Source organism: Onychomys torridus, chromosome 9 (assembly GCF_903995425.1).
Source record: "Onychomys torridus chromosome 9, mOncTor1.1, whole genome shotgun sequence".
Classification (NCBI taxonomy): Eukaryota; Metazoa; Chordata; class Mammalia; order Rodentia; family Cricetidae; genus Onychomys; species Onychomys torridus.
The window spans coordinates 4,138,072-4,165,726 of NC_050451.1; the positions used below are offsets into that span (position 1 = coordinate 4,138,072).

Consider the following 27,655-nt stretch of genomic DNA (forward strand, 5'->3'; position numbering starts at 1 on the left):
CTGGACACCAGAGCCACTGACTTGGTCCTGGGAGTTTTGGGTTGGGATGTCACCTCTCCTTTCTTTATTGTTGGGTACAGAGGACAGCCTTATCCACCTCACCAGATTTAATTGCACTTTCAGAGTTACTTATTGGAAAAAGATTTCCACCTAAAATAAGAGCTCATTGCTTCACTCCAGATCCACTACCTGTGTTTCTCATGTATACACAGACAGGGCTCTGATCTTTGCCTTGTCCCTAATTAAAAAAAAAAAGTAAGCTCTCATGCACCATAAGCTTTTCTCTTCCCAGTTCCCTGTTCTAACTCACTGTTCAGCTAATGATACAGGACCACCACAGAACCGGAGTCCAGAGATCATCAACATCTTGTCAGACAGAAGGTTCCCAGCCACAGCCAAGAGGGATACATGACTCCAGAACAAGTGACAGACAGTATCCCACTACGCCTGTCTACCTTGGAAGACTCCCCTTCTCCATTCCCCCAAGAGCCAACCGATGTTCAACAGTCAGCTGGAAGCAGCTTTTGAGAGGAATGATGCCCCTATTCCCATCTACCTGCTTTTTTATAATAATCGAAAGTCTGGGATGTAAGGATTATGACCTTAATTACGTCACCAGCCTGCGACAACGTGCCAGCCTAAAAGGCGGTCATATGCCCTTTCTGTGCTCTCTCTTTCCGCACTCTCTCCTTCTATATTCTCTCCCCTCCATGCTCTCGCACTCCCTCTCTCTCTCTCTCCCCCTCCATCCCTGCCCCTTTCTCTCTCAATAAACCTCTAGAAACGTAACCATGGCTCGTGATTCTTCTGCCACCACAACATCAGTGCTCTCAGCCACGAGCACCGCCACTTAACCAACAACGGGAATGCTTCACCTTTTACCACAGAACAGCTCACAGTAAAGCAGGGATGAGAATGACTGCCTCTGAGGTTTTCGTTTCCAAATTACTTATTTATTTGTTATTGGAGATTTATTTACTTATGTATGTATGTATGTATGTATGTATGTATGTATGTATGTATGTATATAACATTCTGCCTCCATGTATGCTTCACGCCAGGAGGAGGGGGCACTAGATCTCATTATAGATGGCTGTGAGCCATCATGTGGTTGCTGGGAATTGAACTCAGGACCTCTGGAAGAATAGCCAGTGTTCTTAACCTCTGAGCCATCTCTCCAGTCCTACTTTTTACTTTTTAATTATTGAAGCCATGTATGGAGACACAAAACTGTAAGCTCACCACTCAGCAGGCTGAGAGGAGGGTCACAAGTCTGAGATCAACCTGATATATATAATAAATTCAAGACTAGGTTAGCCTCAAAATAATAACAACAGGGCTAGGGAGATAACTCAATAAAAACCTACATTCAAAATGACCTACATTTTAGCCCCAGAACTCATATAAAAATGTAAGTTATAGGGGTTGAGAATTTAGCTCAGTGGTAGAGGGCTTGCCTAGCAAGTGTAAGGCCCTGGGTTCGGTCCTCAGCTCTGGCAAAAAAAAAAAAAAAAAATGTAAGTTGTCAAGGCAGGCAGATCTTGGTGAGTTTGAGACCAGCCTGGTCTACAGAGTGAGTTCCAGGACAGCCAGGGCTATTACACAGAGAAACCCTATCTCAAAAAGCTAAAAAAAAAAAAATACATATATATATATAATCATCATCATCATCTTTGCCAAGTGGTGACGGTGCATGCCTTTAATCCCAGCACTTGGGAAGCAGTCAGATGGATCTTTGTGAGTTCAAGGCCAACCTGGTCTACAAAGTGAGTTCTAGGACAGCCAAGATTGTTACACAGAGAAACTGCCTCAAAACAACAAAAAAGTTAGGTGTGTTAACACATTTGTAATCCTAGCTCTTGGGAGGCATCTACTCCCTGGAGCTCACCAAACAGCTGGCCTAGCCTAATTGGTGAGTTTCATGCTAGTTTGGGCTACACAGCAACACCTTGTCTCAAAAACAAAGTATTTTGAAGAGAATTTTCTATTCCAAAATATGAAAGCTTGGCCTGCTTCACAAGTTCAGCCTTGCTTGATCTGAAATAGTGGATTAAAAGATGTTGCATTAGCTTTCCCTGGGGAGGTGTGGCCAACTGTCTGTTTTCTCCAGGGTACAAACTAAAGAAGGGTTTCTCCCCAAGGCTAACTTGCTTACTGACAGGTATTATCCACAGCAGTTCCTCCCTTGGGTTTCTGCCAGGCCTCCCAAGTGGTCTGGAGGGCCTGCCCTTCTCTCCAAGGGCACGTGTTAATAGGCCCCACCTTGTGAGGGGCTCTGAGGTAATCATTGTTTGCTCTGACTTGAAGATAGCAACAGCTCAATCATTTGTAGGGGACAGCATTTCACATCAAAAGGAAAAGGTCTGGATTATTTTAGAACAGCTGGTGTGTCTCTGAAGTCAGTGCCTAACTTTAATATATTAAGGGCTGGAGAGACGGCTCTGCTCAGAGCACGTGCCACTCAACCACGAGGGCCTGAGCCCAGACCCCGCACCCAGGTCCAGACACCCACAAGTGCGCTAACTTATTCAGCTCCAAGGCCTTCAACACCCTCTTCTGGCCTCCACAGGCAGCCCTGCAAACATATGTTGGCATAAATTTACACAGACACATATGCACATATGTAAACTTAAAACTTTAAATAATAACATTAAAATTAGGGTACAGAGGGTAACTGAAGGTACAGAAAGTAACGGGGCTCCTGCCCTCCACCACTGGGTGAAAGAAAGGTGGTCCAGATGTGGAATAAAGGATCCCAGAGATCCTAACACCAGAACCCTCCTGACTGGTGTGAAACTTTGAGCCACTGACTTCTTCTCTGGAGTCTGAATTAAATTATCAATTAAATGGTAGGTTCCTCTCACCACTGGGCTGTGAAACAAGCCTCAGTTTTGTTTTGATTTCCCAGGGAACACCTACTCACCCAAAGCACCAGTTCAGACATTACCTCCTCCTAGGAAGCTTTCTGCCTCCTGTGGGATTAAGGGCTCCACCCTCTGGAATTCCAAGAGAAATGTCTAGCATGGGGGTTATTTGCTTGTTTTCAGCTCCTCCCAGAGCCCAAACAGTTAAAAACTCAGAAATGGCCACTACTCTATAAATTCATTTAAAATATGTGTCAGGGAAGCGTGAATAAATAACAAGTTCCTTTTCCTGCTTTTGTACTTGCTCCACACACGATTCCATATATGATCTTGGGGTGTAAAACCATAAGCAATACAAATATGTGGTGGTGTTTTAATGAAAATGTAGAGTTTGTTCTTTCAAAAATGTTCAATTGCACTGAGGTGTCTTCAATAAAGGAAACCGTTGGTTTTTAAAGTAACTCAGTGAAAATAGGCTGGGCACTTTGTTTTACTTTTTAGTAGTACCTAACTCCTTAAGATGCCCAATAAACATTTGTGGGGGGGGGTTGTTTTGTTGTTATGAGACAGGGTTTCTCAGTGTTACGGCCCTGGCTGTCCTGGAACTCGCTCTGTAGATCATACTGGCCTTGAACTCAGATCCACCTGTCTCTGTCTTCTGAGTGCTGGAATTAAAGGCCTGAGCCACCACCGCCCGGTTGCTTTTTGTTTGATTTTAAGTGATCTTCTTATAAAATAATGGTGTTCTTTAATCCGGAACGATAGAAATATTTACCTGGGACTCACAAGAGAAAAAGCAAAGGAGTAAAGAAAGGGATAAGCCCAAGTGCTTTGAAACATTTCTTTCAAAATTTAGCGTTGTTAACAGTGAAGGTGCAGTCTGACGTCGGAGGTTGACTTGCAACACACACACACTTTCTCGTTTGTTCTGAGTCTTCTAAACGCGGTCCGTGGGGACTCATTCCCACAGCAGCATTTCGATTCTGCGCCCGACCTCGAGACAGCCTCAGTGTCCGGGTCCCCCACAGCAGGCAGGAGGCGGGAGCGCTGGTGGATCGAGCTCAAACCCCGCCCGGCGGCCGGCAGATGCGGACCTAAGGCGGTCGGAACCAGGCTCCCAGGGCGTGGGAGCGGCGGAACAGAATAGCTGAAGTACCACCCTCCGTGAGGCCGGGCGGACAGGCGGAAGCGACGGGCTGACTGAGCTGGGGGAACTTTGCCTGGACGGCACTTTCCTGTTCTCGAGCCCGCCCCCGCCAGAGGGGCTCGGCTCAGGGATTCAAGATGGAGTCGTTGAGTCGAGCTGGGCAAGAGATGAGTCTGGCGGCCTTGAAGCGACACGACCCCTATATCACCAGCATCGCAGACCTCACGGGCCAGGTCGCTCTGTACACTTTCTGCCCGAAAGCCAACCAGTGGGTGAGTGAGGCCCAGCCGCGGGGGGATGCCAGCCCGGCCGCTGCCGCCTCTTAAAGGGGCCGCGCAGGCAGTTTAGGATTGGGGGTGGGGGAGTGAAGCAGGGGACTAGGACGGCCAAGGCGAGGCCAGAACCTCTCCTAAAGGCCCGGGCAGAGCCAAAGGGTGACACGCGGGATTGGAGGAAAGAAGCTGAAGAAGTAGGCTAGAGGCATAGCAGGGAAAATCAGGTGGAGCGGAGGAATGAGGCAGGATCCGTGCTTTGGGTCGCTCCTGGGGACTTGAGTGGTTCACCTTCTTTACATGTTGCATCGGAAGGATATAAGACAAGTTGGATTTTTTAAAAAGTGACTGAAAAACCTATGTTTTAGACGTTGAGAAGTGTTAGGTAAATTACATGCATTTAATTACAAAGTCCACTCCTCTCTGCCAACCGACCTAAATGAGGTGATTTGGGTTTCAAGCTTAAAAATCAGTTTCAAGAGTTAGTCCAGCCTCAATCAAACTACTCTTTATCTCCAGGGTTTGGGGAAATATTTCAAGGCATTTTGGGAAAGGGCTACTACGGTAAGAATTGGATTCCTTGGAGCCCCTTTTGCAGGGAAAAGACACCAGTGATACATCTCCTTGATGGCTCACATCTGAGCACTTTTGGGATTTTGTGAGTGGCGACGGAGTTCCAAAAAAGTGAAAGTGCCTATTCACTGACTCTGGTTAGCCCCAGCTTAAAGCACCGTGAGCTGGTCACATGATTTTCCATTTTCTTGTGCTCGACTCTTCCTAATTTATTCATTCAGCTGTAGAAGCTTCATGCTTTTAATGGGCAACCGTTGGTTGGATTGAATTGATCAAGGATCGGCGGTCACACTTCAAGTAATGAGGTCCTTTAACTAACAAAAACGCTGAAAAGTTATTGTTGTAACTTTTATTCAGTGTGATACTGATACATAGATGTAATTTTGTGGAAACTCATTGTCACTTATAAAAGTTACTTGAGGGCTGTGGAGAAATGGCTCAGGGGTTAAGAGCACTGGCTGCTCTTCCCGAGGTCCTGAGTTCAATTCCCAGCATCCACACGGTGGCTCACAACCATCTGTAATGAGATCTGGTGCCCTCTTCTGGCCTGCAGGGATATATGCAGACAGAACACTGTATACATAATAAATAAATCAATCTTTTAAAAAAAAAAGTTACTTGAGGAGAAGCTTCCATAATTTTCCTCCTCCTTCTGGAAGAGAAAAGGATGTAGGAAACCACCAAGAATGAAGTTATAAACTGCTGTACCCGTGTATTTCTTTTAAACAGGGCCTTAGTCTGAAGTGTTTTGCATCGTTTTTCTTTGCTCCATCTATGTGTGGACTTGTGACTAGAGGCTGCAGACAAATAGTGAGGATTCAGAAGTGGCATTTACTACTGTTGGCTATTTGTAGTTCTCCACAAAGGCTTACAACACTTGAGGATTTGAACCATGGAGTTGTGTAAAATGAAAACTAAGCTGCTGGTATTTGGATCTGGATACATGGTGTGTCCACCATCTTTTCTCATAGTGAATGATGAGTTGTAACTTTGCCTAATGTATTTCGGGAGGCAAGTTTACTTTTACTCTGAGACTACTGGCTGCCATTTTCTTCTAATGAGAACACTTTTAAAGGCAAGAAAAGCCCTCACGAAGGAAAAGTTTCATCATTGGCGTAAAAGACATGTATAAGAAGCAGATTTTTATTTATTCCTAATTTTTTACCACAACAGATTGCTATAACTAACATTAAATGTTGGTAATTTTTTGGTTACATTTAAAATAGCAAGATCCAATGTAGGCCATGAACTCCGGACTCATAGGATTATTTGACGTTAGAAAAAATTAAAAGAAAAGAAACCTTTTCCTTCTTTACTTAGTTAGTGGTAACTACGGTTCCAAATAGTCCACAAAAGATGCAGTTTTCTCTCTGTAGTCAACTCATAAAGACTCTTGATGGTGATTGTCACTGATGCTCACACAGCCTGGTCTCCCTCAAGTCAACATCTGTCAAGAGATCTACTGAGTTAGTGGACCCTGTTTCTCACTGCATTAGTCCATTTTTGCCATTATAACAAAATAAACTTGGCTCAGTCAAGAAAAAATTAAGCTGGGTGGTGGTAGCGCACGCCTTTAGTTCCAGCACTCGGGAGGCAGAGCCAGGCAGATCTCTGAGTTCGAGACCAGCCAGGGCTACCAAGTGAGTTTCAGGAAAGGCGCAAAGCTACATAGAAAAATCCTGTCTCGAAAAACCAAAAAAAAAAAAAAAAGAAAAGAAAAGAAAAGAAAAAAGAAAAAATTAAAAGCACCACGCATGTGCTTGAAACCTGAGTAAACTTTTTTGTTTGTTTTGAGACAGGGTTTCTCTGTGTAATAGTCCTGGCTGTACTGAAACTCACTTTGTAGACCAGGCTGGCCTTGAACTCACAGAGATCTGGCTGCCTTTGCCTCCCAAGTGCTGGGATTAAAGGCGTGCACCACCAGACTAAACGTTTATCACAACAAATGAAAGAATACTAATGGGTTGTATTTTGTTTTATTTATTGCAGTGCAGAAGAGCAAACCCAGGCCTCATGATACTATATAAGCATCATACCTCTATCACTGGGTTATATACCCAGCCCAAGTTACAATTTCTTAATCAAAATTTCAGGTGCTTATTTTAAAAACCTACCAGAATTGCCTGAGTCAGAATGGTTTCTATCCATGATAGAAAAAAGTAAAATAAGTTGTGTTTGGTAGTAGTTCTTAACTAACCACAAAATGTGTTACTAATGAAAATAATCCTTAATTCTCCATAGATGAAACAAAGTATCTTATAAGAAAATTTCTAGATGGTTAGGGATTTGGCTCAGTGGTGTACAACTGTGCATCATTAGCCCCAGAGCCCGAGTTCAGCCCTGGTATCAGTTTACTTTCTTTTTCTATTAACTTTGACAGACTGTTAAAGTTTGGGTTTTGTTGTTGTTTTTGGTTTTGGTTTTTTTGTGTGTGTTTTTTTTTTTTTTTTTAGTTGCAACACAAAATACATTGACTTGATATTAAGATACCTGGTTGAAAGGTTTTAGCTTTTTCAAAGTTAAAGCTGGGGCTGAAAAGATAGCTCAGTCAGTCGTAGCTAAGAGCATTGAACCCAGAGGACCTGGGTTCAATTCCCAGCACCCACATATCAGCTGGGATTACAGGCGTTCACCACCACCGCCCGGCTGAATGCACATTTTTTAATTAAAAGTTAATACATAAAAATAAAAAGTAAAACTAATTCTGTTTTTTGGTTTTTTTTTTTTTGTTTTTTTTGTTTGTTTTTTTTTTGAGACAGAGTTTCTTTGTGTAGCTTTGGAGCCTGTCCTGGATCTCACTGTAGACCAGGCTGGCCTCGAACTCAGAAAGATTCGTTTGGCTCTGCCTCCCGAGTGCTGGGATTAAAGGCGTGCGCCACCACTGCCCATCTTGTTTTGTTTTTTTAATGTTTCTTACTGTTAAAATAGAAAAATGCTACAGATGTAGACATGCTAGATTGGATGTTGCATACACTCATATAAACACCTGTAGAGTTGAATGGATACACAATTTGTAAAGAACTGAGGTACCCACATAAAAAGCTGGGTGTAATATTGTGTTCTTCCAATCCAGCACTAGGGAAATAGAGGCAGGTGATTCCCTGGGGCTAACTGACCAGCAAGCCTAGCTTAATTGTTTGACCTCTGGCCAGTGAGAGACCCTGACTCAAAAGAACAAGATTGACAGTTCCTGAGGAATGATACCTGAGGGTGACCACTGACTTCTACACAACACCTGCATGCATTCATACACACACACACACACACACACACACACACACACACACCCTCTCTGTCTCTGTCTTGGTTTCACAATAAATAAAACAAGTTGGCCTGAAGGCATTTCTTCTCCACTAAAACCATTTGGCATTGGTTTATTAGTGGAAAATTAACAGAATTATTATCTGTTACAGGAGAAGACTGATATAGAAGGGACCCTATTTGTGTATCGAAGGTAAGTTTTTTAAGTATGTTTCTATTTCACTTGAATGAGGAGCAGTCTCTTGTAACATGGTCCATTTCTGTTGTGTGTTTCTTTTCTCTCTCTCTTTTTTTTTTTGAGACAGGGTTTCTCTGTGTAGCTTTGCACCTTTCCTGGAACTCACTTGGTAGACCAGGCTGTTGTGTGTTTCTTTGGAGCCTTTCTGTTTGTTTTCTTCCAGTTTCATCCGTTCAGGCTGTGCACCCTACCCTAGCTGCTTCTCTTCTCAGAGCCCGACAGTTATCTCGGGATAGAACTCCTCTTCTAATAATGCATCCCAAAGAGATGCTGCCCAACTATCCCATATTAAAAAGTATGAGCATTTGAATGTCTGTGGATACAACACACGTTAACTATAGTAGCTGAGACATCAGTCTTGCTGATCTGTAGTCTCTAATGAGAGTCTGTCTTCTATGACTGGTTCTGCTCCTTTCCCATTTCTTCCCCAAAGTTCTGGGTTATATAATCTTTACCATACCTATTTTAGTTTGAGAGCTTAGAATGCCTAGGTTATTCATAATTGTATATGTATTTACTTTAAGCTTCTGAAAATTCTTTACATTGTTGAATTTGTAATGGTTGATAGCATTACCTTGTTTGGACAGACCACAGGATATGACAGTCATGAGACACTTGTCTTTCGAGATGCCTATAAGACTTGCTCTTAGAGGCACATCCCTTGTTTTCTAGAACTTGGAGTGGTGGCAGCAAGATGATTGACTGGTTCTGTTGGTATTGAGTTGGGTTGAAGAGTGTTTTGTGTTAGCTTGAGGAACGTTCAGTGCATTGTGTGTTGAATCCCCTTAGTAAGGAAACTAAGAGCATTCTTACTGTAGGAGTCAGGTCCATCTAACTCAGGACAGAACATACAAAAACTATTTAATGTAAGAAGGATTAATGCTATGAGTCGCAGTCATAGACATACTTGTACCATATTTTAAAAATGATATTTCTTCCAGCATTTACGTATTACATGCCTATGTCAATCTTATGTCAATACATGCTTATGTATACATGTATGAGGGAAAGGCAAAGCTCCTCAGATACTGGGAGCTTACACTCTAGTAGTGGAGAAAGATGGTAACTAGACAAACAGGAGGTGGGTGTTGAGGGGAAAAGGTGACGTTTGAGCAAATGCTTGCTGGAGATAAGGTGGTGGTGCTAATTTGGGGGCAGTAGTTCAGACAGGTCTTTAGGTACAAGCACACCTGCAGATATTGACAGCCAGATGAGCGGAAGCAGGAAAGAAATAGAGGAGGTGAAGTGAGGCGGGAACCTCGGTGACTTGACTGTTATGCTGAGGAACTGAATCCTTATCAACACTTAGGAGCAAACAGGGAATGGTCTGACTTGTAAGAGTTGAGGCCTAAACCTAGGACTTTGTTCGTGCTAGGCAAATACTCTGCCACTGAGCTATATATCCCTGCCTTGTGTTTTGTTCATGGTTTCAAATGCTAATTGTGTCATGTGATATGATAATGTAGGCATTTTTTTAGTGAGAAAAGAAAAGGTAGATACCTTTTCTCCAGATTGAAAGGTAATGTGTTCCCTTTCTTTAAATCTAAGGTCCGCTTCACCTTACCATGGGTTCACCATTGTCAACCGACTGAACATGCACAACCTGGTTGAGCCAGTGAATAAAGATTTGGAATTCCAGCTCCATGAACCATTTCTTCTGTATAGAAATGCAAGCTGTGAGTATATCTGTGTACATTTAACAGAGGCGCTTCAGTTTCAGGACATTAGATTTTGGAGTTTAAAATTATACAAAATATGGTCTATACTCTATGATTATAAATATGTGTCTTGGTAAAGGATCAAACTTCTAAATTTGTGTATCTATGTATCTATGTACTATGTATTTATGTATCTATGACTGTGAACTCATGCGTGCACATACACCACACACAGCCCAGGTATGGGCGTCAGAGGACAACTTTCGGTTCTTCTGGCCACCATGTCGGGCTGTCAGGCTTGATGGCCAGTCCCTTCAACTGCATCGTCTTACCAGCCCCAAAAGCAAAAATTTTAAGCTAGCTCTAAAATGGAAAAGACTTTTGCAAGTAACGTAGTTTATTTTAGATTTTAGTTAACTATACTATCTAGCCCAATTGTTAGCATTGTATTTGTTTCTGTTATGAAATATTTAGTTCTTCGTTTTTGTTGTAGTGCTTTTTTTTTTTTTTTTTTTTGGTTTTTTGAGACAGGGTTTCTCTGTGTAGCTTTGCACCTGTTCTGGAACTCACTTGGTAGCCCAGGCTGGCCTCAAACTCACAGAGATCCGCCTGGCTCTGCCTCCCAAGTGCTGGGATTAAAGGCGTGCGCCACCACCATCCGGCTCATGTAGTGCTGACTCTTGTCAGTTCCTATCCCTGAGCAACAGAACTTAGTTCGAAAGACACAATGAGAGCAGATGCTCATGCTTTCCACAGTGAGAGTACTTTGCCATGGATGGTGGCACTTTTCAACCTGGTTTAATCGAATGTTTAGTAGGTACAAATACTGTGTCAAAAGCAGTTGTGCTTTAATGATAGAAAGTAACCTGTGTAGGATAAGTAGTTTGGTCAACTAAGACTCGAAGGTGCATGACATACTGTTGTTGGTTGTTTGAGATCTTTACTCTTTGCAGGTTGCCATGCAGCTCCCAAATAAATCACACATGGAGACTTATTCTTGCTTATAAATGTCTAGCCTTAGCTTGGCTTGTTTCTTGCCAGCTTTCCTTAATTTAAGTTATCCCATCTATCTTTTGCCTCTGGGCTTTTGTCTTTTTTTTTTTTTTTTTTGGATCATATGAAAGTTTTTCCTTTTTTTGAATGCTGAATGCTGTTTATTGAAGGAGGGAGGAGGTCTTAGATACAGGCTTACAGCACAGTGGGATATCCCCAGATTTTGTCTTTCTTTTACTTCTGTAAATCTTACTTTGTTTCTCATTTCGTGGGTGGCTGGCTCCTTCCTTTCCCAGATTTCTCCTTCTATTTCTTCTCTCTGCCTGACAGCCCTGCCTGTCCTTTCTCCTGCCTTGCTATTGGCTGTTCAGCTCTTTATTAGGTCATCAGGTGTTTTAGACAGGCAAAGTAACACAGCTTCACAGAGTTAAAAAATGGCAATGTAAACAGAAGTGACACACCTTAAAAATAATATCCCCAATAGCATACAATTAGTTGGAGAGTTCCTAGACCAAGATCTTTTCAAGCATTTTACATGCTCTAATAGTGATTGAAATTCAGTCAGCAAAGCTCAGAGTAACCCTTCAAAAAAGTAGAGTATACACGTTCTTCACCTCACATTGGAGTCACTTGCTGACAAATCTATCATAAATTGAAAATTCGTTAGTATACTTAGGCTACCAGATATCATAGCTCAGCGACACAGTATACTGTAAATTACTGGTTGTCCCTATGGTCCTATGGGAGTGGGACTGTGGTTGGTGATTGTAGTCCAGCACCGCAGTAGTTGCCCGTTATTCCTACCCTGAAGGAAAAGTACAGCCCAAAATACAGTTTTTACTCAGTTCATGCTACTTCACAACATTTTGTAAGCAAAAGAGCTTAAGTCAGATTATCATAAGTATGGGACCATCTGTTTAAAAACATAAAGGGCAAGGATATTGCTCAGTGGTAGATGAATCCTTAGCCTTCATAGGCTGGGTTTGCTCTCTAGCAACACACACACACACACTGTACATTGGATTCTGATAGTTGAGTATAGGTATTAGAAGTAAGGTTGAGGACAGAGGGCCAGTTTGTTTGTCTAACCCAGAGGGTTATCAAAACAGTGGATTAGAAAGCTGGGAGCCCCAAATTATTTCTTGCTCATTTTTAAGTATTTAAGCAAAATAAGGTCTGTCTCTTGGTTTTTCAGTAAACTATGTCTCAGGTTTTTAAATCCTCTCAAATTTTAAATCCTCCATACATATTCGAGACACTTTTTGAGCCAGGAATGGGGGTCTACACTCGTAATCTCAGCAGTTTGGAGGCTGGATAGCCCATGCTTTATGATCGTAGCTCAAAGAGTCAAACCAAAAAAGCATGTTCTTTAGTACCTGTAAGTTCAGGATTTATGTGAACTAGTGAGAAAGAAAGAGTGGAATGTTACAAAGGGCCATTTTATGTTAAATCTCCATTGTGGAAAATTCTTCAAAAGAACACTTGCTTTTTTTTTTTTTGGTTTTTCAAGACAGGGTTTCTCCATGTAGTTTTGGTGCCTGTCCTGGATCTCACTCTATAGACCAGGCTGGCCTTGAACTCACAGAGATTCACCTGCCTCTGCCTCCCGAGTGCTAGGATTAAAGGCATGCGCCACCACCGCCGGCTTGTCTTTGTTTTTTAGAAAGCTTTCGAAGTCTAGAAACAAACATTTCCTTACTTGAACAGAGAACTCACTTACCCAGGGGCGACATTTAAATAAAGGAGGAGCTGTATCAGAGGTGGCCCAGTAGCATAGAGCAGTGGTTTTCAACCTTCCTCATGCTGTGACCTTTGATTCAGTTCCTCTGCTACTTCATAACTGCAATTTTGCCCCTATTATGAGTCATAATGTAAATACCTGATATTTCCAGTGGTCTTAGGCAACCCCTGTGAAAGGGTCATTTGACCCATAGGTTGAGAACTACTGGCATAGGGTGATGTGGAGTCTAGGACTCTCAAGAGTGTACGATTGTCTAATTAATGAGTCATTAACATAGAACATAGCTCTGTTGGGTCAGGAAACTGTTGAGTTGTTTGGGGATTTGTCTGTTAAATAGGTGCTAGGATCTGATTCTGCGTGTAGGATCCTGTAGCTGCTCTTTCATCCTTCTCTCATGGGAGATGCCACTATGATACCTGGCCCATTTAACTCAAATGATACTTTCATATCCAGCTTTTTCTCACTCAGGTTCAGTTTTGAGTAAATGAGGGTGGGGAACAACCATTGAACTATAACTTTTCCAATTCTAAACTGTTGTGTTTCTTTTTTAGCTTTTCTTTATACAAAATACTTGCTCACCTACTCCCCCCAAAAAAGGTCATATCTTAGAAGATACTTTGATTGGAGTCAATGATTCTCATGAATCTCTGAGAAATACTGTATTTTCATTCTGTCTAGAGCCTTTTGGTAGCTACAGAAGGCATTATTCTGCAGTTACTGAACAGTGGTGATGTTCCTGTCTCCATCTCTCTGGTTCCCATCTTAAAAGATGCACAGACAAGATACTCGGGTGTCTAGAAACTTGCCCAGGCGTTATGAAACTACTGAGAGATGGAGACTCTGGCCCTGCTGCCCTCAGAGCCAGTGTCCTCCACCACTGCAACCGTAAAATTACACAGCTCACTCGAGAGCAATGCTTGCAGTACCTAGAACAATGCATGATGGAAGGCTTTTCTACCAGCACTATCTACATTGACTGACTGCTGAGCACCAGGATACGGCTAATAAATGGAAGGGATGATGTTTTAATTTGCTTAGCCCATTTGAACTTGCCATGGTGAACTAGGGACGCCCACAGCATGAATCTACTCCAGCATACCATTCACTATCTCGTGTTTAAGTAGGACATCCATGGAGGAGGCCTTTATGCCTCCCATTTAGTCGTTCCTTCCTGAAATTCACAAATGATTTCTGCATTCAAAAGCTGCAGAATAAATCCCTAAGGAAGGCTTTACGGCGGTAGTACTTCCTTAGAGTGGAGTTTGATTACAGACAGATGGAAGCTGCCATCTTACTGCAACCTTGTATGAATCACTTAAACCTGTTAAGAGTTGTGTTGTAGCCCATCTTAGAGTCAAGCCAGGTGATCTTATTAGTAAACAACTGTAAATACTTAAGTTTTAGCAGGATTTCCTCATAACCCAGGCCTGTAGTGTTTGCTTGATCACTTCTCACAGGAACCACCAGCAGCCTGCTTCTCAGAAAGTTCTTTCCACCCCCTTCCCTACCTTTTACAAACCCAGTGCCTTACATGCGAGGCAAGTGTTCCTTCCCGAAGCCACACCCTCAGCTCTTTGTTTCTCCTTACAAATACGTTCAGACATTTCAGATACAGACAGCTCAAGATATACATTGCAAAAAAGAGATGATACGTAAGCTAAAATTAAATCTTTAAGGCCACTTTTTATTCAAGTAGTCAGATGTTAGCTGAAAGTTAAATCCAGGGCTTTGTACATTCTATGGTAATGGGTACCACTGAGCTACATCCTCTGCTCCACAACCTTTGGTTGGTGGTGGTGGTGGTTGTTTGAAACGGTGTTTTTTGTAGCCCAAGATGATCTCCAACTCACTGTATGACCGTAAACTCTTGATTCTCTACTGGAATTATAGGTATGCCTAGATTCTCGAATCTTTTTTTTCTAATACTCAATAGAAACACTTCTGACAGGTAGGCCATGGTGTTACAAAGTTCTTTTGCTATATGAAACATTAAATACATAGCAGAACCAAAGAGGGGAGTAGAAGACCTTTCCATGAACCAATACCAAACTGAAAACTGAAAGCTTCAGTGAGAGGCCTGTGAGCTGAACACTTGCTGCCAGCAATTATGGGGTCCTTGGGGATGAGAAATCTCCTCAATTAAGGATGATCTAATCTTTTGTGTGTGGTAAGATGAGGAGACAAGATTTCACAAATGTGGAAAGTTAGAGCTGAGACATAGATATCACTGTCTAGCCAGATCTAATGTTCTATACAAATTAAAAAGATATGTTTGTCAGCCTCATGAGATGACAGCTAAGTGTATCAAAGTCTTGAGTTATAGGTTCAGTAGAAAATGTCTTCCCAAAAGATAGAACCATAGGCCTTTCATCATAGAAATTCTGGGTCTGAGTTAAACTGCTAGGTGTACAGTCTTAGGCAAAAATTAGCATAAAATTAATCACTATCCAGTAAGTATTCAAAAATACTGGGCAGAAGCAATTGCAAGACTCTTTGATTTGTCTGTAACCCAGGTAGCCCACAAATGTCACGTAAGGTTTGTGGTCCAAAGTTACAGATATGCAAGGAGGTAATTCACAGTGAGAAGTGAGAGAAACGATACAAGACGGAGCAGCACTAGACAGCCCTTCTCCAGAACCTGAGTTAATGGACGACCACTCGGAGAACTTAATGGGTGTGCTGTCAAATGTGCATTAGAAATGACAAAGAAGAAATAACTTCAGAGTCAAATGCTATTAAAAATAACAAGTAGGGGCTGGAGAGATGGCTCAGAGGTTCAGAGCACTGCTTGTTCTTCCAAAGGTCCTGAGTTCAATTCCCAGCAACCACATGGTGGCTCACAACCAACCATCTGTAATGGATCTGGTGCTCTCTTCTGACCTACAGGGATATGTGTGCACTGTATACATAATAAATAAGTAAATTTAAAAAATAAAAATAAAAAAAGCTATTAAAACATACTTGAAAAGTAACCAAGTAGAACTTACAGAAATTAAAATTTTAGTTACTAAAATAGACTACCTTGATTCAGCAACTAATTAACAACAGCTTCAAACATGCACACACGAGGCCAAGTGGTGGTGGCACACGCCTTTGATCCCAGCACTCAGGAGGCAGAGGCCAGCGGGTCTACAGAGCGAGTCCAGGACAGGCACCAAAACCACACAGAGAAACCCTGTCTCTGGAAAAAAAAAAAGGGACGGGGACAAAAAAACACCCATGCCCACACACATTGGTAAACCATGAGGACTATGTGAGGAAATAGAGAAGGAATCCTCAAAAGGGAAAAAGGAACGGAAGTAGGACAATTAGAAAGTCTAACATGATGGACAAGATTGTCAGGATATTGAAGTTAATTTAAAAGAGGCAATATCTGAAGAAATTATACTGGAGAACTTTACAGAACCTATAAAGATGTAAGCCTTAGGCCCAGACACAATAGGAATGAATGTTCACCCTGCTGCATATGGCAGAGACAGAAGAAACCAAAGGTTACTTGAGGTGGAGTCAAAAGAGCACCCGTCAGAATGACCAGTGCGACTCCCAGGGCTCGGCAAACAACGAACCAGTGAGGAATCCCAGAGAGCATTCCAGTAGCAAAGCATTTGTCTCTGGGAGAGCCCAGCTGGAGGAGCTTCCAAACCTCCTGCGCAGGGCACAAGCCACCAGCCGCGTGTGGCTGTCGAGCCCTGAAATGGTGCTAGTTTTCAATTGTATTTCATTTTAATCACTAATCTTTAATTCCAATTAATTTAAACAGTATAATTCCAGCCGTACACTTTAGAAAAAAAATGAACACAGAAGAAATGAGATAAACCCACTGCATACCCACTCAGACACACAGCACACATACAATTAAAAGTAATAAACATCTTTAAGAATGATGATCAAAGAAAAACGTTAAGATAGGCAGTGGCTATTAGAACAATGAAATGCCTAGTTTCTTCTAATAGAAGTATTAGACAAAGTAAAGTTCAGCTTTGGAGGGTAGCTCAGTGGTAGAGCAGCTTCGTTCTTGCTTACTGTGCTCAAGGTCTGCAGCACATAGAGAAAAGTTGAAGCACAGGTTTTGGAGAGCAGTAACATGAGTTTTTAACACTGAACGCATCCCAAGAGTGAGACTAGTGAGACCAGGCCTTGTAGCTCACACCTTAATCCCAGCGCTCCTGGAGGCTCAGGCCAATGATGGCTGAGTTCATGCTGTCATTGCTATGATTGCCTGAGCTGCAAAAGAAAACCCTTTCTAAAGGGAAGAAGGAAGTGGAGCGCCGTGGTGCACACCTCAGTGCCAGTACTCAGGATCTCGATGAGTTCAAGGCTAGCCTGATCTGCAGAACAAGTTCAGGACACCCAGGGCTACGAAGAGAAATCCTGTCATGAAAATAAAAAGAAGGAAGCATGAGAGAGGAGAGGCAGGGAGGAAGGGAAGAAAGAAAAGAAAAAGATAAGGGTAGCTGAGTTGATGAGCTGTGAACTTTTAAATGAGATTATGAATGATTCATTGTGGGACCAGGGGAATAGCTCAGTGGTAAAGCAGTTACCTAGTATGCACAAAGCCCTTGTTTGATTCTAAGTACCACAAACAATAAAGATCCAGGATGGCACTGCAGTTACCCTGTGTAGAAAAGGAGAAAACTAGAAAAGGAGAAAAAGTAAATAGAAACTCCAAGATAAAATGGCAGAATAAAGCCAGGCGGCGGTGGCGCACGCCTTTAATCCCAGCATTCGGGAGACAGAGGCAGGCGGATCTTTGTGAGTTCAAGGCCAGTCTGGTCTACAGAGTGAGTTCCAGGAAAGGCTCCAAAGCTACACAGAGAAACCCTGTCTAGAAAAAAGGAGGGGGGGGGGGCAGAATAAGTAAATCAATAATTAGAATAGATGAATATGGAATTGTCATGTGTTATTGAAAATGGGGGCGTAGAATGAGCTGTATCAGACAGATTTTTAACCAAGAAAGATTGAAGTAACAAGAATATGTAACTGACAGAAAATTATCAGTAGGGATATAAATGTGAACAATTTTGAACTCGTTTGTACTGAGTTTATATTAAAGTTATAAACTGAATTGCAAGTTTCTATAAGGTTATGGGATAGTATAGTTAGGCTATCCAGGACAAGAAGAAAGGAAATGTGAATAAAGATGAAGGAAAATAAGAGTAGAAATTGATTGGGAAAGCAGAAACTGCATTGTGAGAATAAATGCACAAAGCTGTATCTGTAGATAAAATGATCGACCCATCAACAAAAACCAGAAGAGGTACAGTGGACATGTAGGAAGATAGACCTGAATGTATTTTTTTTTTAAACCATGCAGTTTTTAGAAAAAAGCAGTGAATTTTTTGCCTGAGTTTAAAACTTAGATGAGAGGGGGTTTCCTAGAAATGTCCCATTTAACAGAAGTGTCCTCAGACCTAAACAGATCTAAATGGACTCAGACAGCACAACAAATGATCTAACAAAAATCTCCCCATCACGTCTAAAGAAATTCCCAGAGGCCTGTTCTGTTTGGTGGGGGTATTAGGACAGTTAGTTCTCTGTGTAGACCAGACTCTGAAAAGGCAGATTCAGGTCTCATACATTTCTGGTCTATCACTACAGGAAACTTGTTTGCTTAGGCTGTGCTTCTGTGGTGAGGAAATCATGCTTTATTATCCACTCTTTTCAGAAAGATGCCTCCCTCACTATTTCTCCTAGATCATGTTTTTCCCCAGTGACAAATGTCCATTGATTACTACTTCTGTGGACACCTTAGTGTTACAGTGATAACCTGCGGTCAGTTTTTTTTTTTTTTTTAATTTATTTATTTATTATGTATACAGTGTTCTGCCTACATGTACACCTGCAGGCCAGAAGAGGACACCAGATTTCATTATTGATGGTTGTGAGCCACCATATGGTTGCTGGGAATTGAACTCAGGATCTCTGAAGAACAGCCAGTGCTCTTAACCTCTGAGCCATCTCTCCAGCAAGGATCAGTTTTTTAATGCATTTGCTTACGTATTACTTAATAATGAAATACCATCAAAAATATACTCTTAAGATTACGTTCTGAGCAATAACAACAAAAATAGAAGAAGCAAGCAACTTTTTTTTTTCCTTACAGCTAAACTGTTTATAACAGCCCAGTTAATTGCAAATACTAAGTTTGTGATACCTCAAGCCTTGTAGAATCAATTCTGGCATTCAATCATTTTCTTGTATACACACTAGCTTGTATTAATTTCCTTTGACAGAAACTATCTCAAACTGCTTTTTACTTTGTTTTTACCTAAACAAAGATGATTATTTAACTCAGATGCCAATTCAGTGATATTTATTAGATATGTCATCTGCCTAGCACCTTAACCAGATGCTATGCCTTATAAATTTTAAAACTTTTATGTACTTCCAGAGAACTTTATTTTTCTTGGAGAACTGTAAGTGACGTTTACTGAAATGATTTGGGGCTTTCGGTAACTTGTCTGTCTCCTCAGAAGGGTAAAGATTTTCAGTGAAGCCAGCAACCCAGCTCATGTACTCTGAGGCTGAGACAGGATTAACTAAGGCTGAAGTCAGCCTGAGCTCCTCAGCCGCAAATGTCAGTTCATCAAGGAACACACACACACACACACACACACACACACACACACACACACACACACACACACACAGATTCTTAATAAAGTAATGCTACTCCATGAAGGCTGAGCTGTACATGCTTAATTCTTAAACAACTGTAGGAGAGTGGCAAAATCTGATGATTTAAGGTCTGTAACTTAAAAGAGTTACCAATTATAAACTTGAAGGATTAGCGTTTTGATGCTAAAAATCTGATGTCAGGTGTGATATTTTGCATGCTTTTCTTAGGAAGTTTCAATCACATACCCATTAATTAGAAAAAAAATATGTCTTACAGATTTTCTGTTCTCACTCCTAACCTTATTCTGTTCTGGGGCAAGTGGTGTGGTAGTTTTAACCAAAAGAGGAATGACTATTTTTTGCACTTTATTAGAGTTTTTACTGGAAGGAATTATCTAAAGGAAGATAGTCTTTCAGCTCTCCCCCACTCACCACCTGAAGGTTGCCTCCCGCCGAAGGCTGCTTCCCTCATTTTAAGATGTTTTCTAGAATCCCAATTGAACACAGTCCTTCTCTGGTTCCCCAGGAACACTTGGGTGTGTCCTGATTTTCATCTCACCTGACACTTCTAAGCAGTAACAGATCTGTGGTTTGTATGAAGCAGTATGAAAATAATCATATTTAGATAAAACCCAATCTGGAGTTCATCCAGAGAGTGTTAATAACATACAGCTACTAGTCTCATATGTTACTCCTTAGACTTCCCAACAGTCAGTTACCTACAGATCCAGCTGGTAGTAAAAACATTACTGTTTAACTCACCTGAAAAGGCCTGGGAGAAGTCCTCCTTGGTTTCCACTTCGCTCACAACTTTGCCTTTATACCGGGTATCAGTCTCTTGGGAAAGAGCATTTTTAATTAAAATTAGATCACTAGAAAATGTTGGGAGGCTCATTTCCATAGTGTTGAAAATGCAGCTGCCGAGTGGAAAGTTTTAGTGAAGAAATGCTGGAGAGTGTTGCTGTTCCTGTCTTTCTCCGTGTCCTTTCTCAGTTCAAGGGCAAGGCAGAGCAGTAGAGATGGTGGGTGCTCTTGGCATTTGGAACAAATCTTCAGACTTAAAGTGCAGTGCAAGAAGTTTCCTCACAAGATGAGTTTATAATTTATCAAGTCAAAAAATGTGAGTTCTACCTCCAGACTGAAAAAGGAATTTATAAACAATAAAAAAAAAAAGTCCAGCAGTTCGTTCTTTGTGATCTCCCAGCTCAGCACACTGCTGCTCACAGCCTGAGGAAAGGCAGGTGGTCTCCACCAGCTGCAGGCTGGGGTTGGTATGAGTCTGTAATCAGAAGGGAAAGAGGACCTGTGGCAGCTACATTAGCCTGCCTCCAGGACCAAGATAAGGAAAGTGCCTCCTCACTCTTCCCCAGTTATGGACTGAAGAGGTAAAACCCCATGAGAACATACAGCACTCAGTCTGGGAGCCATTGTGAAACTCTGTATTGCTCTGTCTCATTGTATTCTGGTAGAAGTGCTACCGGGCACCTTCTTGGTAAGTTTTTCAATCCTCGAGCATTTTAGAATGTTCAAAATGGAATATTTTTTTTACTATCACTAATTACTGGCTTTTTCTCCCCTAAGGTAGTTTAAAAGCAGCTTTTATCTTTATGTTCCAATGTTATCTTAAGCTGGGCGGTGGTGGCACACGCCTGTAATCCCAGCACTCGGGAGGCAGAGGCAGGTGGATCTCCGTGAGTTTGAGGCCAGCCTAGTCTACAAAGCGAGTTCCAGGACAGCCTCCAAAGCTACAGAGAAACCCTGTCTCAAAAAAAAAAACAAAACAAAACAAAACAAAACAAAACAGTGTTATCTTAGTTGTTAGATAATTATATCTAGTTTAGTAAATACTTTGAATTTTTTCACTAGCCATTGTCACATATCTAGATGATAGAAATATGTCACGTGTATCTAAATGTAATGTTGTGTTTACATAATGAAATTCATCACTGCTGTAAAATGTGAAGCACAGGTTAACCACTAGCCCGAGAACTAAAGCCCCGTGGAGTGGGTAGCATAAATTTCAAGACTGAGCTCTGCAGGTTCAGTACTCTGGGAATCTAAGCAGATCTCAGTTACAAAAAAGGCACTATTTCCAGGCATGGCCAGCTGTGTCTTTTTAGTTAAACACAGGATAAGCATTTGCTATCACTGTATAAAAATTATATATTTGATTCTTAAGCACACGCCCCTGGATTTGTTGTTACTTTAAGATAGAAACTCACCTTGGAATCTATGTAACCAAGGATGACTTGGAATTAGTGATCTCCTCCCTAAACCTCCCAAGTGCTAGGATACCAGGCATGCACTACCATGCCCTGTTTGTGTAGTATTGGAACTGGAGCTCAGGGCTGTGTGCATACTAGGCAAGCATTCTACCAAATGAGCTACAGGCACGTCCCCACACACCTGGACTTCTTGACCACAAAATGCTAACATCACTGCAAATACTCATCTGAGCCAAAGTTCTGGGGAAGACAACATGCCCAGTGCTAATCACACACACTCTTGAGATCTTATATCCTATAGACACTTATGCTTACATCTCTGAGTTGGATGATCTCTTAAACTGACAGGAAAGTGTATAGGAAAGCAGAAGTCAAGGGAAAAAGAGGAGGTTTGTGTCTTAAACCATAATCAGCCCTATATCCACACGTTCTAACTGTAGATTCCTGGAAATCGAAAAACAAGAATTCAGACCTATAAATGTCACCTCTTTATCTTTCCCATCCAGTATGTTAACGTGGTAGATTGGTGGAGCATAGAGTAAGTAGATGGCTAGCGGGACATGCCCCGCGTTGCATCACACCCATAATCATACATAGCACGTGTTTGGAGGCCCTGCCTCGAGTGGGGAGCACTGTGGTAATGGTGCCTATAGTCCTGTATCACGTGAAAGCTTTACTGTGATTCTCTCCTTTATTTGGAGTTGCCCTTCATTTAAGAACAAAATTTTGATAAATGGGAGCCAGGGAATGGTGGCACGTGCCTTTAATTCCAGCACTCAGGACAGAGGCAGGTGGAGCTCCAAGTTCAAGACCAGACTGCTGTACAGAGTAAATTCCAAGACAGCCAGGGTTACACAAAAGAAAACATGTCTCAAAGAAAAAAACAAAACAAAACAAAAAAACTTTGATAAATGGGAACAGCAGACATAGTATTGTTGAACTTGTTTTCCTAATTCCCAAATTCAGTGACCATCTCACTGGCCTGAATCCCACTCTCAGATCACATTGCTTCCACAGTATTTAATTTTGAGAGAGCAACCCTTTTAAAATAAGTTGAGAAGCTTGCAGAGTATAGTTTTTTAGGTCATATGGTTCAAATCTTCTACCCAGTGTTCAATAAGTAGATACTCAGACTTCCATTTTAGGATTTGGGCTCTTCCTCTACCATATTCGTGTGCGTTGTTGTAGGTGACTACAACTACCTAAGTGTTTGCAGCCTGACAAGTATCTCCTGGTAGAATCAAAGGCCAGTCTGTCTTTGGCTCTGTACAGGCCTGCCAGGCTTACTCCTCTCTGAAAGGAAATGGTCTGTTAGTGTAGAGACATGTGTTTTCTTACTAGCTGGAGCAGACGCTGTTTATGTAGCTGCAGTGTTCCATTTCTGATTATTAAAGTGTATTTGACGATGTTGAAAGTCCATTTTCTTGTTTTTGCTTCCTAGTATAGGAAATCTTCATACCTGTAAAAGTCTTATTTATGTATATGTATGAGTGTGTGACTATGAGTTTATATGCACCATGTATATGTGCATGTTTTCTTGGAAGTCAGAATCTGTTAGAGCCCCTGGATCTAGAGTTCTAGGCAAGTGTAAGGATCATAGGAACTGAATTCAGTTCCTCCGCAAGAGCAATAAGCCACTGAGTCATTTCTCCAGCCCCTCTTTATATCTTTAGAAGTATTTCTACTTTGGAGGTTTGGTTTGGTTTGGTTTGGTTTTCATGGTACTAGAAATTGAACTCAGGAGACACCCTCCCCCTCCTGCTAAGCAATTGCTCTACCACTGATTTACAGCTCCAGAAATACGTAGCTCCTTTTCTTTTCTTAATTCTTTGTTGTTGTTTATGGTGTGCCTGTGTGTGTGTGTGTGTGTGTGTGTGTGTGTGTGTGTGTGTGAGAGAGAGAGAGAGACAGACAGACAGACAGACAGACAGAGACACAGAGACTAAGACCGAGACGAGCATGTGGGTAATGTGGCAGTCAGAGGACATCTGGCAGGGGTCAGTTCTCTTCTACTCTGTGAATCCCAGGGATGGGGTTAGGTCATTGGGCTTAGGGACAAGGGCTCTCCCTACCGAGCCAGCTCTCCAGGCCTCCAGAATCTTACAACTCTTAACACTGCCACCAGAAGCCCTCCTTTTCTACTTGGCTCTGTATTAAGAAAAGTACCACCAGCCTCCTCAAATCCTTTTAGGAAATAGGTCAGGTATAAATGATAAATGAATCAAGAAGACGGCATGTAATGAGAGTGTGTCACAGAAGCTCTAGAACTCTTTAAAGCCTTTGATAAAGTCTTCGAATTACTTTCAATTTCCTTAATCTTGTGTATGCCATATACAGCTTAAATAAAGCTGAGTAAAATGGAATATCAAATTTTAATAAGTAGGTTATTACAGGCCTCTTGATAACTAAACATTTTTGCCATCAGCTTTTAAGTTTTTCTAAATTTTAGATAATCCAAATGCTTTTAACAGTTTTTTGTTTTGTTTTGTTTTGTTTTCAATTTCCAAAGGAAAGGGCCCCCAGTTGAAAAGTAGGAGAAACCCTTGTTTGGGGCTATTTTGCCTCTTGATATTTTTGATGGAAGTACAACAGTGTTACATTATACTCCTTTCCAGTGGCTGCCGTTATGTCTAATTGTTTTGGGACCAGCATTCAAGACATATAGTGGGTATCCACCAACTGGTTCCCTTTGATCTTGAGAAAAACCATTTATGAACAGGTACAATCATTGTTTGCTGTGGCAGAATAATACTGCTTTCCCAGAAGCCTGAGTCTTGTGTGGGACAGCTAATGAGGGAGATGATTTCAGGACATCTATCTCAGCACGGATTGTTGGCGGCATGTGTAGGACCTTCAAGTGTAGGTTCTCTTAGGAATGATTAACTTGGGTTTAGAGACAAGGTCCTCTGTGGTCACAGCTATCTGGCAGACTTATCTGTTTTTCCTCACTGGTGGCAGTGACAGGCTCAGTGGCAGCTCCCTGAGCTTTCCTGCCAGTTGCATGCACTGAGCTTTTGATATGTTGGCAGACAGCGCTGATTCTTGGATGCGTCTCTGAACCTCTACAGGTCTGCTTCTGGCAGAATTGAGTGTGACTCTTATCCTTTGCCCATTAAGCTATCATTCTGGCCTCCTTATCTGTTTCTTCTGCAAACATGCCTTTGAAAGTGTTTGGTTCTTTTTTGGCAGTTTATTTGATAATGGACAAGTATAGAAGCAAATGTCTTATTTCTAGATTACATTGGTTTCTTGAAAGAAAAGGGGATAACTTAAATGAAGATTTGCCTTAAGCCGGCAGCTCTGGTGAAATTGCTTTAGTTTTCAATTTGAAATTCTAATAGTTTAATTTGGAATCCCTGGCTCTTTAAACTAGAAAGAGCTTTGTGCTTCTCTCCATACCTGATGCATAGCATTTTAATGCACTTTGTCAGCACTGCAGCTCACGTGGCTGTGTCCTGATGGAGATTGTGTAGTATGTGAAAACCGGACTCTTCTGTATTTGGGCTTAGTGTTTCAGGTCTTCTGAGCCAAGGTTGGAAAGAGGGATATTTAAAGAAAGGTGATTGCCTGTAATTGCCATATATGGAATCCTTTGAAAGCCTTAGTGTGATTTACTCTAAATTAGTGTTGGTGAGATTTAGCTTCTAGACCCAGTAGTAGATAATGTGTGATCATTTTCTCTCTAACAAGGCTACTTCTGTGTTCTTCCATTGATTGAGATGTCCAAGCTGAGTTAATTTTTTAATTTGCATTTTGTAAAACCTTACAAATTTCCTGTTCATTGGATGCACTTTCAGTGTTTTGAAAATCTGTGAATAGAAGGAGCTTTAAACAATGGGTCCCAGGCATGGAAAGCAGCCTCATGTTCGAGTACCATGAGGCTCTGTGGCCACACAGGGCTCTGAAGGGTTAGGGCAGTTTGAGTGTGGTTGGAGATTTTCCGTGCCAGAAAGAACATAGAACCTTGTCAACAGGGTAGGGAAAAAAGAATCTTGTCCATGTTCTTCATTTATTAAAATGAAACCATTTGCTTACTCTATTTATTAATATCTTCATTCACACAGTGATAACAGTAGAAAAATCCAACTTAACCTTTATGAAAATTAAGCAGCAGATTGTCAGATGATTTGCCGTGAAGTCTTGCAGAAGAGTGGTCTCACTTAATTCAAGATGCAACAAATAATTTGCCATCAAAATAACTTTTATTAATTGGCTTTATAGATTGATATATTCTAATAATATCTTCACAGAGCTTATTTAATGTTTGTTTAAAAGGGTTTTTTTTAACTTTACTAGGAACAAGATCTCTGTACATGGCCCAAGTTGGCTTCTGATCTGACCCTCCTGCCTCAGCTTCATTTGTGAATTATTAGGCACGCACCATGATCGTACCAGGCTTTTTAAATGCACTTTTTAAAATCATGCACAACCACTTTTTTTATTTATTCTAAAAAACACATGAAAAACTTTTTTTTCTTTCTTTCTTTTTTTTTGGCTTTTGGTTTTTCGAGACAGGGTTTCTCTGTGTAGCTTTGCACCTTTCCTGGAACTCACTTGGTAGCCCATGCTGGCCTCGAACTCACAGAGATCCGCCTGGCTCTGCCTCCGCCCCCCAAGTGCTGGGATTAAAGGTGTGCACCACCACTGCCTGGCGAAAAACTTTTTTTAAAGAAAAAAGTTTGAGGCTAGCTTAGAATATATAGGAAGACCCTGGGGGGGGGGGTGGATTAACCCTCCTACCTCATTTCTGGTAATATATTGTTTATCTGCCATTATTACATGTGTAAGTATGGTTTAATAAAGGACATTTTTTTTTAAAAGATTTATTTATTTATTTATGTATTATGTATACAGAAGAATGGTGCCAGATCTCATTACAGATGGTTGTGAGCCACCATGTGGTTGCTGGGAATTGAACTCAGGACCTCTGGAAGAGCAGTCAGTGCTCTTAACCTCTGAGCCATCTCTCCAGCCCTAGAGGACATTTTTAATAGTCAAATAAAATAAAATTTATTGAAGCCAGGTATGATGACTTATACTCAGTGCTTGGGAAGCAGAGTAAAGAGAATCAGAAGTTTGAGGCCAGCCTGGGATACATATCTAAAAAACAACAAAATAGTAAATAAAAAAAATACAATTTGCTTACATTTATATTTTCTGAGTTTGTTGGCACGTGTGTGCGAGCATGCGTTGTGAAACAGGTCCTAGTATATCTCACACTATCCTCAAACTCTATGTAGTTGAAAATGGTCTTGAATTCCTAATCTGCCTCCACCTCCCAGTGCTGGGATTATAGACATTCACTGTCACAGTGTTGGGGACCAAACCTAGGGCTTTTCAAATACTAGGTAAGCTATACCCCCAACTTCGTGTTTCTTTATATCATAGTCTTGCTGGTGTGGTTCAGTCTGTCCCCACATTTGTGACCCCTCACTTTAGCCTCCAGAGTGCATGATTATGTGTTTATGCTACCATTCTAGCTTTATGCTATCCTTTAAATGTGCGGTTTTGACTTAATTTTTCCTTTCTTTTTCTCTAGTCTGTAAGTGTAATTCAAATTCACTATTTTATAGAGCTGGGCGTGGTGGTACATGTCTGCCCCCAGCAGCCAGGACATTAAAGCAGGCGGGTCTCTGAGTTTGAGACCGCCCTGTCTACAGATGAGGTTCCAGGAGAGTGGGGGCCCGCACAGAGAGGCCCTGTCACTACTTTCACTGCCAGAAAGAAGTTTCTTGGGGCCAGGCGGGGGTGGTGCACACCTTTAATCCCCAGTACTCAGGAGGCAGAGGCAGGGGGATCTCTGTGAGTTTAAGGCCAGCCTGGGCTACAGAGCAGGACAGCCAGGCCTTTACCCAGAGAAGCCCTGTCTGGAGGAGTCGGGGGTTGGGTATGGGGCTGTGTAGTTAGAGTTTTCCTGCCTGGCCCAGTCAGGACAAATCTCTCTTATCCGCCAGTCCCACAGTCGCTCAGACCCAACCAAGAAAGCACACAGAAACTTACATTGTTTAGAAACTGTATGGCCATGGCAGGCTTCTTGTTATCTACTTCTTCTATCTTAAATTAAC

At 41.6% G+C, this 27,655-nt stretch overlaps 1 protein-coding gene across 2 annotated transcripts in view; it reads left to right on the forward strand.

Moving 5' to 3' along the window:
- Positions 1-4,085: 4,085 nt before the first annotated feature.
- Positions 4,086-27,655, forward strand: part of Dcp1a (decapping mRNA 1A) — a 57,265-nt gene continuing 33,695 nt past the window's right edge. The window contains exons 1-3 of one of the 2 annotated variants that reach the window (XM_036199000.1): positions 4,086-4,283; positions 8,270-8,310; positions 9,904-10,031. In XM_036199000.1, coding sequence (XP_036054893.1) covers positions 4,149-4,283; positions 8,270-8,310; positions 9,904-10,031 — 304 coding nt within the window. In that variant the 5' untranslated portion in view covers positions 4,086-4,148. The remainder of the gene's footprint in view (positions 4,284-8,269; positions 8,311-9,903; positions 10,032-27,655) is intronic. The other variant, XM_036198999.1, reaches the window with a different exon arrangement.